The sequence below is a fragment of the Borostomias antarcticus genome, assembly GCF_949987555.1.
Source record: "Borostomias antarcticus genome assembly, chromosome: 19".
In the NCBI taxonomy this organism is placed as follows: Eukaryota; Metazoa; Chordata; class Actinopteri; order Stomiiformes; family Stomiidae; genus Borostomias; species Borostomias antarcticus.
The window spans coordinates 21623176-21634930 of record NC_140252.1 but is presented as its reverse complement, the minus strand read 5'-3'; the positions used below and the strand labels follow the sequence as shown (position 1 = coordinate 21634930).

At 50.4% G+C, this 11755-nt stretch overlaps 1 protein-coding gene across 2 annotated transcripts in view; it reads left to right on the top strand.

Annotated features, from left to right (window-relative positions):
• slx9 (SLX9 ribosome biogenesis factor) overlaps positions 1–11755 on the top strand; it is a gene marked incomplete at its 5' end in the record, with an annotated part of 48316 nt that overhangs the window by 10372 nt on the left and 26189 nt on the right. Inside the window, 2 exons of one of the 2 annotated variants that reach the window (XM_084454138.1) lie at positions 5485–5657; positions 7254–7365. The exons of the other annotated variant lie outside the window; for it this stretch is intronic. Of the exons in view, the coding sequence (XP_084310264.1) occupies positions 5505–5657; positions 7254–7365 (265 nt within the window). Of the gene's footprint in view, positions 1–5484; positions 5658–7253; positions 7366–11755 lie in introns of those variants that run through there. 2 annotated transcript variants of the gene reach the window in all.

The following is an 11755-nucleotide window of genomic DNA, read 5'->3' as shown; positions in this document are numbered from 1 at the left end:
GGTCTACCCCGCGGCCTCCTCCCAGCCGGACACGCCTGGAACACCTCCCTAGGGATGCGCCCAAGAGGCATCCGCACTAGATGCCCGAACCACCTCTACTAGCTCCTTTCGACGCAAAGGAGCAGCGGCTCTACTCTGAGTCTCTCCCGGATGACTGAACTTCTCACCCGATCTCTCAGGGAGACCCCAGCCACCCTCTGGAGAAAACTCATTTCGGCCGCTTGTATCCGTGATCTCGTTCTTTCGGTCATGACCCATCCTTCATGACCATAGGTGACGGTGGGGACGAAGATAGACCGGTAGATCGAGAGCTTTGCCTTTTGGCTCAGCTCTCTTTTCGTCACAACAGTGCGGTAAAGCGACTGCAGAACCGCACCAGCTGCTCCGATTCTCCGGCCAAACTCCCTCTCCATGGTTCCCTCACTCATGGACAAGACCCCCAGATACTTGAACTCCTTCACTTGGGGTAAGGACTCATTTCCTACTCGGAGCGGACAGACCACCAGTTTCCTGCTGAGAACCATGGCCTCAGATTTAGAAGTGCTGATTCTCATCCCAGCCGCTTCACATTCAGTTGCGAACTGATCCAGAGAGTGCTGGAGGTCGCAGGCAGCTGATGCCATCAGGACCACATCATCTGCAAACAACAGCGACGTGATCCCCAGCTCACCGAACTGCAAACCCACCTCCCCACGGCTACGCCTCGATATCCTGTCCATGAAAATCACAAACAGGATTGGTGACAAAGCGCAGCCCTGGCGGAGGCCAACCCCCACACATATCAGCTTGTGACGATAACTAAATAAGGGTCGTTAACAAATAATTTCCGTCATAGTTTTCGTCAACGAAATTAACCCTGGTGGGGGGGTCTGTCTGGGGGGGTTCTTCAGGGTCAGTCTACTGCAGCTGTTGGCTGTTGAGCTTGCGGACCGCGTCAGGAAAGAAGCTGTTGTGTGTGAAGCTGTTGTGGAACGGGGCGGCTGTAGCTCAGTTGGTAGAGCGGGTCGTTCAATGATCGAAGGGTCAGTGGTTCAAATCCCAGCTCTGTCCACATGTCGAAATGTCCTTGAGCAAGACACCTAACCCCAAATTGCTCCCAATGAGCAGGTTAGCACCTTGCATGACAGCTACAGTGAATGGGTGAATGAGAGGCCATTGTAAAGCGCTTTGAGTGCCGCTAAGGTGGAAAAGCGCTATATAAGTGCAGTCCATTTACCATTTACCTCTCCTTCACGGTCCTGATGCTCAGCCATCTTCCGTCTCTCCTGTGAGCTGGGGTGGCTGGTGTCTTTTGTGATGGAGACGGCCTTCCTGTGGAAGGATTGGTTGCAGAGATCCTCCAATCCGGGCGCAGTTAGTTGGTCACATGATCAGAGGCTGGAGTGAATGTGAACTCTCTTCTTTCCTCTCTTTCCCTCAGAGATCAAAGCAGCGTCTGTGTAAGGAGCTCTCTGACTGCGTGGTCTACTGCAAGAGCGTCCACTTCAACAGCTTCAAGCACTCCCGCATGCACTCCCGGTTCTACGAGGTCTGCTCCTTCACCGAGTCCAAAGCCCGCAAACACGTGAGAGAGGCAGGTGGGCCCTGAATCCCCGACCGGCTCACACCGTCATCACTGCCTCTCTGTCTGGGGCCGTCAGCAGAAGCAGAGGCAGCACACAGTAAGAGGGGGGCGGAGCTGAGCGCAGACAGGGAGGCTGACTCCCCTCTCTCTTCCCTTCAGGGGCGGAGTTTGTACATCACAACACTCGCCAGCTAACGCGGGTGTACCCCAGTGGGATGAGAACAGACTCGTCCAACTTCAGTCCACAGGAGATGTGGAATACTGCCTGCCAAATAGGTGAGGCCTTATATGTGATATGATATTCATGTTTGTGGTGAGACACCACAATTATTATTACAGGATTATCAAAATGTGCTAATTTGGTTGACAGGAGTGTAGTAATCTCCCCTTGTTTGAAATATGAATCTTTTTCTTATCTTTTTTATTCAGTTGCACTAAATTTCCAGACTGCAGGGGTTGAGATGGACCTCAACGACGCCCTCTTCAGTCAGAACGGGCGCTGCGGCTACATCCTCAAACCCGACTTCATGAGGAGTTCTGTGAAGAGATTCGACCCCGAGGCGCCCCAGAGCCGCGCCGGATACCAGCCCCTCTGTCTCTCCATTCAGGTAAGAGGGACGACCAAACTGAACGCCACTTCCCCCCTGACTGCAAAGCACAAACCTCTCTCCCTGCTACCTGTGTGTGTGTGTGTGTGTGTGTGTGTGTGTGTGTGTGTGTGTGTGTGTGTGTGTGTGTGTGTGTGTTTCCAAGGTGATCAGCGGGCAGCAGCTTCCTAAAGTGAATATCAAGGAGGGCTCGATCGTGGACCCGCTGGTGAGGGTGGAGATCCACGGCCTGCCTCTGGATCAGGCCCGGCAAGAGACCAGATACATCGACAACAACGGTGAGCTTTCCACCCCGTCTGCCCCGTAGGAGCGCGGGGAATGGGGTCTATACAACTTCGAGTGGAATACTGATTTCCAAGTAGGTGAGGGCATGATTTCATCGGGTGGAACGGACTTTCGATCGACCCATGTATGTTAGTTAGTTAGTTATTTAGTTAGTTAGTTAGTTAACTTGTTCCTCTGTCACACGTGTACCTGAGCCCACCACCGGGGGGCGCTTGCCACAGTTCATGTTTCCCATTGCCAAGTACATTTTGCACGTAAAACATTTCATATATTCATGAAGAAAATATAATGTTTCCACTCCTTCATTATCACAAGGGAACATGCATCATGGGTGGGGGACAACACGTTTACTGTTTACATCTGTCTTGTTTATTGTTTATGGTTTCAGGGTTCAACCCTGTGTGGTACGACACTCTGAGGTTCACGATCCACGCCCCCGAGCTGGCGCTGGTTCGCTTCGTGGTGGAGGACTACGACAAGACGTCCCGGAATGACTTTGTGGGACAGTATTCTCTACCTTTCACCTGCATCCAGCAAGGTCAGATCTCCACCTGCACCGTCAGGCCCCTCCTGGTTAGGAGTCATGTCATTTCTCATTCCTGTCATTTTTCCCATTCGTATTAAAATTATTGTTATTTTTTCCCCTCCAGGCTATCGTCACATCCACCTCTTGTCGAAAGATGGGACCAGTATTCCTCCCTCCTCCTTATTCGTGCATGTTAGAATCACAGAGCTGGAGTGAAGGGTAGGGTAGGGTCAGGGTAGGGTCAGGGTCAGGGTAGGGTCAGGGTAGGGTCAGGGTTGGGTCAGGGTAGGGTCAGGTTAGGGTCAGGGTAGGGTAGGGTAGGGTCAGGGTAGGGTCAGGGTAGGGTCAGGGTAGGGTAGGGTAGGGTCAGGGTAGGGGTAGGGTTGGGTCAGGGTTGGGGTAGGGTAGGGTCAGGGTTGGGTTGGGCTGGACATGGTGGTTTAAGTTGCTGCTTTCTGTTACAAGATGTGTTGAACATGAGAGAAGAATACTACCTACACAGTCAACTGTCAACATTTAAGAGCAAGATTCCCACAAACTATTGAATGGATACTTTTACTTCCTCAATTTAGTATGCTCTCTTATTTTATGTATTCTAAGATATACTTAGCCAAATGTTATTAATGCTATTCATGTGCTTTGAGAAAGTACAATTGTGATTGAGTGGATTTCACTGGTATATATAACCAAACAATATCTATGGTGTGTATTCCACATGGTAAGTTATTGACTTGTGTGATGAACCTGCTTTTTTCAACTCTACTGTATCAAATGTTTAGTATGCCTATAGTTGTGGGGAATGATATGGTGTAATATTGTGTAATATTGTGTGATATTGTAGAGCAGAATGTGCCACTATTTTAATCAAGCTTATAAGCAGTATTTTCCATAATCCATGGAGTCATTGTCTTGCTGTATATTGAACTGGACGATACACTCAGTATCCACTTCATAGGTACCTGCTTGCTGACGCAAATAGCCTGCTCCTCCAAACAGCCAATCAGGTGGCTCAATATATAAAGCACGTAGACATGGTGAAGAGGTCTAGTTGTTGTTTGAATGGGCCAGACGTGGTGGTGAGCATCTCAGAACCTGCTGGGATTTTCACACTACAGTCTCTAGAGTTCATGAGAATAGTGAGAATAGTGAATAACCACTGTGTTAGTGAGAGAGGTCAGAGGTCAGAGGTCAGAGGTCAGGCCAGACTCATTCAATAACAAAAAACAGCCACAAATACTCATATTCATTCAATCATTCATTCATTCATTCATAACCTTTATTTAGTACTCGGAGATAGAATCAAGGGTAATCCCTCATTTCCAATGTAGCCAAGTTCACATAATAGATAAAAATAAAAGGCAATACATTAGTCCCACAATAAAAGCAAAACAACAGCCAGTGAACAACAGCTGATTACATCAGAAGGGAAGCTTGTTGACTACATGCCACCAGGAACTCCGGCTGTTTCTGGTGGTAAAAGGGGGTCCTACCCAGTGCTAGATATGTGTACCTCATGAAGTGACCACTTAATGTAGCGTTATACTGTGTTAGTTGATCACAAGCACCCTCTGAATTCTGGTTTCACCCGGGTTATGATGCCAACAGACGCACCCACCCTCACCTCTCTCTCCTCAGTCATCTGCAGTCATTGTGTTCCCAGTCTGTGACCCTGAAGAACAACTTACTAACGACTAACCCTAACCCACCAACCCCTCAGTGTTAAGAGCTGCAGTATTGGGGGAACGGAAAAAACACATTTCTCCGAGGTCAAATTATGTCATCTGTATTTAATCATTTTGTAAAGGATGTAAATATTTTCTGCAGGTTTAATAATTGTCTATTTTTGTACAAACCCTGTGTGTCTGTTATACATTATATATCCAACCTACTGTAGTATATCAGCAGTCATTACTGAGGATTTGCCACAACAAATAAATACAATTTTAATGTATTTTTGTAAAGTTTCAAGTTGTTATTATTTAGTGTGCTTGTTGAGATTTTATTCAGTCACGGATAGTGGTTCAGGTGTGTAAAATATAATTTTGGGACTGTGGAGTAAGCGGAACTATTCTTTCACGGACCGTTGTGGTACCCAGACTTATTTGGGCCAAACACAGCTGTGTTTAAGGAGTACACTCGTTTTCTAACCCCGTCTGAAGGCCCGTCACACGGCTAGACCAAACCAGTAAGGAGGTGTGTGCGCCGAAGTTGTTCTATCTGTCTAAATAAAGCATAGTTGTGTTTCTTTCGGAAACACTCTGCGATATCCTTATTTATAATACGTTTCAGGATAATTTAAAACCACTACATTTATCAAATGTAGTAAATATGGTGATCTAACCCTCATCACGGTGATCTAACCCTCATCCCGGTGCACCGTAGGGCGGCCCGGGCACCTTCACCGAGGTACAAGATGCCCCACGTTGATGTCGCATGCACAGTCTGTTAGCTGTAGTTCAGTCAGCCTCATGACTCATTTCTGAATTGTTTAGCTAGCTGATTATAGTACATAAAAGGCATTATGGTTGGCAAGATAAAGAGAGTTCGTCAGAAGCTTCACCAGGGAGCCGTGAGGCTCAGCCCGGGGGTGGGGGTTGCCAGGTTGGAAGCGGCTCCTCTTCCCCAGGATGTCAACAAGAATCACACGCAGGATGAACACGCACAGACTGCTCAGGTGAGCTGGCTTCAAACCGGTCTTTAACATGTTTACAATGTGACCAATCTAACATTATAAAGTAGTGTATTTTTATTGAAGGTATATTCTTGAGCAAGGTGTGACGGATGCTCTTTAATCAATCAATCAATCAATCAATCAATCAATCAATCAATCAATCAATCAATCAATCAATCAAAGCTTTATTTGTATAGCGCATTTCATACCCAGAGGCAACACAATGCGCTTTACAGAGAACAAGGGAGGTGGGCATACGACCCACTCTCTACATATTCCAGAGGGAAGCAAAAACACAGTAATCACCCGGGGGCCAGATAAGTGAGCTGTAAAAATTCTTCCCTGACCCCTCTCAACAAGGCGATCGAGCAAGCTCCTGGAGTATGTTTGTCTACCGGCTAAGAACATTTACAGAGCAATAAATAACATTAAATTACATTTTCAGAGTAAGAGAGGCTAATAACATCATAGGAGAGACATGGCAAACATTGGTGTGTGTCTGTGTGTGTGTGAATGTGCCTGGGCCCAGATAGAGGCAGGGGTTGGGGTAGGATCGGGGTAGGAAAAGGATACGGACCCGGGTTAGGGTGAGGGGAAGGGGATCTGAGCCCAGGACTGGTGTATGTCTGTGTGTGTGTGAGTGTGCCTGGGTCCAGGTAGAGGCAGGGGTCAGGGGTCAGGGTTAGGGTGAGGGGAAGGGGATCTGAGCCCAGGACTGGTGTATGTCTGTGTGTGTGTGAGTGTGCCTGGGTCCAGGTAGAGGCAGGGGTCAGGGGTCAGGGTTAGGGTGAGGGGAAGGGGATCTGAGCCCAGGACTGGTGTATGTCTGTGTGTGTGTGAGTGTGCCTGGGTCCAGGTAGAGGCAGGGGTCAGGGGTCAGGGGTAGGGTGAGGGGGAGGGGATCTGAGCCCAGGACTGGTGTATGTCAGTGTGTGTGTGAGTGTGCCTGGGTCCAGGTAGAGGCAGGGGTCTGGGGTAGGGTGGGGGTAGGAAGAGGATACGGACCCGGGGTAGGGTGAGGGGAAGGGGGTACTGGACCCAAGCCGAAGGCCGGAAGTGGACTGTTGTATGTCTGTGTGTGCGTGTGTGTGTGTGTGTGTGTGTGTGTTAACTAATTTGCTACGACATCTGCAGCAGACACAGGGGTATCTATCGGACTCAGGGTGGTCTACTGGTTTAATAACAGATGCTCTTTAATAACAGATGCTCTTTAATAACAGATGCTCTTCTAATAACAGATGCTCTTTAATAACAGATGCTCTTCTAATAACAGATGCTCTTTAATAACAGATGCTCTTTAATAACAGATGCTCTTCTAATAACAGATGCTCTTTAATAACAGATGCTCTTTAATAACAGATGCTCTTTAATAACAGATGCTCTTCTAATAACAGATGCTCTTTAATAACAGATGCTCTTTAATAACAGATGCTCTTTAATAACAGATGCTCTTTAATAACAGATGCTCTTTAATAACAGATGCTCTTTAATAACAGATGCTCTTTAATAACAGATGCTCTTTAATAACAGATGCTCTTTAATAACAGATGCTCTTTAATAACAGATGCTCTTTAATAACAGATGCTCTTCTCTTAACAGGCGCAGAGCTCGTTTCCATGCGGGATCTTTGCTGGAACAAAAATCAGCCCCGAGAGTCTCGTCCAGACCCTGAAGTTGGAAGAACCTTCCGATGTGACGCTTGTAAAGAAAGGTAAATATCAGCATGATGTGTGTGTTTCAGGGGACATCATGGCTCCACCATCCGTGGAGAGAAACACAATATGAGCTCACGTGATCAGGAGGGCTGCCAGGCATGGCTGGTTGCATTACTCCCCTCTCCCGCTAGGTGTCGTATGAGGTTCAGGAATCAAACCCGTGGTAGTTGGCCAGGTCAGCCCACACTGATGGGTTGGCAGGTTCCTCCAGGACAGGTTGGTGCACTTGCAGGTTGAGACATGAACTGAGCACAACTAGAAACACGAGCTGCTGCAAAGACTTGAAGGATGCAGCTCACAGGGGAGGAGGTCTGAGTCGGGAGATTAATCCTCAATAGTAAAATGGAGCCTTTTTGAACCCCTTGTTTCCCATTTATTCTACTAGTAAACGGTCAAATGGTGAATGGAGCGCACTTACAGACGTATATAGCGCTTCTATTCAAAGCAAACAGTGGCCTCTCATTCACACCCCACCAATGGCGGCCGTGACTTCAACACACTGGCTCTGCCGCTGGTGGGAGGAGCTTCCGATTCCCAGAGCCCCTCCCCCTCCTGAGCTGCTGCCTCCTCCACTAGAACATGCTCATAGTAGAACTAGCTCATAGTAGAACATGCTCATAGTAGAACTAGCTCATAGTAGAACTAGCTCATAGTAGGCAGAACTAGCTCATAGTAGCAGAGAGGTTTTCTTCCGCCTACATTATTCTGAACACAGGTCACAACGAGCTGCCCCCTTTCACACTGTGACCTGGTCTGTCTGTGTGGAGATGCAGGGCTACGGTGATGCTCTGTCTGTGTGGAGATGCTACGGTGATGCTCTGTCTGTGTGGAGATGCTACGGTGATGCTCTGTCTGTGTGGAGGTGCTACGGTGATGCTCTGTCTGTGTGGAGATGGGAGCTACGGTGATGCTCTGTCTGTGTGGAGATGCAGGGAGCTACGGTGATGCTCTGTCTGTGTGGAGGTGCAGGGGGCTACGGTGATGCTCTGTCTGTGTGGAGATGCTCTGTCTGTGTGGAGATGCAGGGCTACGGTGATGCTCTGTCTGTGTGGAGATGCTCTGTCTGTGTGGTGATGCTCTGTCTGTGTGGAGAAGCAGGGCCACGGTGATGCAAGCAGCCAGTCAGAACACCAGCGCACCAGAGCTATTTATAGAGCAGCTGCAGTTTAGACATGGTGAGCGTGGAGCTGCATCAGTGACCCTGATCTCACTTTGGGCCGTCCAGGCTGGGCCTGTAGGAGGAGCGGGCGGAGCAGCTGGGGTTCTGCCTCTGGGCTGACGGACCCCCGTCCTGGGGGAGAACGCACGATGGCCCGCAGTAGAACCTACACTGAGCGCAGTAGAACCCACACTGAGCGCAGTAGAACCCACACTGAGCGCAGTAGAACCCACACTGAGCGCAGTAGAACCCACACTGAGCGCAGTAGAACCCACACTGAGCGCAGTAGAACCCATACTGAGCGCAGTAGAACCCACACTGAGCGCAGTAGAACCCACACTGAGCGCAGTAGAACCCACACTGAGCACAGTAGAACCCATACTGAGCTGTAACCTCGGCCAGGTCTGTTGGTTCTTGTTTCCTACCGTTTGATCTCCTGTCTGTTCAAGTCGAGGAGGTTCGTCTGTCATGTTCAAGATACAGGCAGGAAATGAGATTCAGAAATGTGAAATGAGATTCAGAGATCACATTTGTTCAACGCCCACTGTGTCCTTGGCGCTGCTTTATTTCTGTGTTTCTGCGTGGAGCCGTGGTCGTCCAGCTCCCCTGGGAATGTTCCCTAACCCTAACCCTCCACCGGCACCTGGGAATGTTCCCCAACCCTAACCCTCCACCTGGGAATGTTCCCCAACCCTAACCCTCCACCTGGGAATGTTCCCCAACCCTAACCCTCCACCTGGGAATGTTCCCTAACCCTAACCCTCCACCTGGGAATGTTCCCTAACCCTAACCCTCCACCGGCACCTGGGAATGTTCCCTAACCCTAACCCTAACCCTCCACCGGCACCTGGGAATGTTCCCTAACCCTAACCCTCCACCTGCACCTGGGAATGTTCCCTAACCCTAACCCTCCACCTGCACCTGGGAATGTTCCCTAACCCTAACCCTCCACCTGCACCTGGGAATGTTCCCTAACCCTAACCCTCCACCTGGGAATGTTCCCCAACCCTAACCCTCCACCGGCACCTGGGAATGTTCCCTAACCCTAACCCTCCACCTGCACCTGGGAATGTTCCCCAACCCTAACCCTCCACCTGGGAATGTTCCCCAACCCTAACCCTAACCCTCCACCTGCACCTGGGAATGTTCCTTAACCCTAACCCTCCACCGGCACCTGGGAATGTTCCCCAACCCTAACCCTAACCCTCCACCGGCACCTGGGAATGTTCCCTAACCCTAACCCTCCACCGGCACCTGGGAATGTTCCCCAACCCTAACCCTAACCCTCCACCGGCACCTGGGAATGTTCCCCAACCCTAACCCTAACCCTCCACCTGGGAATGTTCCCTAACCCTAACCCTCCACCTGGGAATGTTCCCTAACCCTAACCCTCCACCGGCACCTGGGAATGTTCCCCAACCCTCACCCTCCACCAGCACCTGGGAATGTTCCCCAACCCTAACCCTAACCCTCCACCGGCACCTGGGAATGTTCCCTAACCCTAACCCTCCACCGGCACCTGGGAATGTTCCCCAACCCTAACCCTCCACCGGCACCTGGGAATGTTCCCTAACCCCAACCCTAACCCTCCACCTGGGAATGTTCCCTAACCCTAACCCTAACCCTCCACCTGGGAATGTTCCCTAACCCTAACTCTCCACCGGCACCTGGGAATGTTCCCTAACCCTAACCCTCCACCTGGGAATGTTCCCCAACCCTAACCCTCCACCGGCCCCTGGGAATGTTCCCTAACCCTAACCCTCCACCGGCACCTGGGAATGTTCCCCAACCCTAACCCTCCACCAGCACCTGGGAATGTTCCCCAACCCTAACCCTCCACCAGCACCTGGGAATGTTCCCTAACCCTAACCCTCCACCTGGGAATGTTCCCCAACCCTAACCCTCCACCTGGGAATGTTCCCTAACCCTAACCCTCCACCGGCACCTGGGAATGTTCCCCAACCCTAACCCTCCACCGGCACCTGGGAATGTTCCCCAACCCTAACCCTCCACCGGCACCTGGGAATGTTCCCCAACCCTCACCCTCCACCGGCACCTGGGAATGTTCCCTAACCCTCACCCTCCACCGGCACCTGGGAATATTCTGTCTGATAAAGATGATCGAGATGACAAAAAGATAACTTGTGGAAGCAGTTGGTTGCCATGGTGAGAGGTGCGTGGTGGTAGATGTAGTCAGAACAGCGTCTGTCCCGTCCTCCCACTGACGGGCCGCGGGTACGGAAGTCAGATTGAGAACAGCCTGCGTTCCTTTAGTCTAGCAGATCAGTCATGGTAGTGGGACCGCTGCGCGCTAGCAGGAGTGAATGAGGCCAAGCAGGGCTGGATTTAGAGGGAAAACGCTGACTACGCCTTTAAGAGCAGCCGGGGAAGGTCCTCAGGGACTTCTCTCAAACCTGGAGGAGCTGCAGCGTTAGATACTGAACCTGGAGGAAACGTTGGGCAGGGTTAGATACTGAACCTGGAGGAGACGTTGGGCAGGGTTAGATACTGAACCTGGAGGAGACGTTGGGCAGGGTTAGGGTCAGGGTCAGGGTCAGGGTCAGGGTTAGGGTCAGGGTTAGATACTGAACCTGGAGGAAACGATGGGCTGCGTTAGATACTGAACCTGGAGGAAACGTTGGGCAGGGTTAGGGTTAGATACTGAACCTGGAGGAAACGTTGGGCAGGGTCAGGGTCAGGGTCAGGGTTAGGGTCAGGGTCAGGGTTAGGGTTAGATACTGAACCTGGAGGAAACGTTGGGCAGGGTTAGGTTCAGGGTCAGGGTCAGGGTCAGGGTCAGGGTCAGGGTCAGGGTTAGGGTCAGGGTCAGGGTTAGGGTCAGGGTCAGGGTTAGGGTCAGGGTTAGGGTCAGGGTCAGGGTCAGGGTTAGGGTTAGGGTTAGAGTCACTTCCTCCTGACTCTAATGATAGAACAAGGCGCTGCGTCCCGTCTCCTCACCCATGTGCTATTGTTGTGTTATGCTCTCCCGGTTGCTTGTCGCCGGGCAGATGAACTCTTATTAGACTCTTTTGATTGGATGGATGTAATTACTGACCTCGCTGTGGGTGTTTGGCGTATTTATTTGCCAGCAGTCACCCTGTGTGTGTGTTAACCTTTGACCCTGTGTGTGTGTTAACCTTTGACCCTGTGTGTGTGTTTACCTTTGACCCTGTGTGTGTGTTTGACCTTTGACCCTGTGTGTGTGTTTACCTTTGACCCTGTGTGTG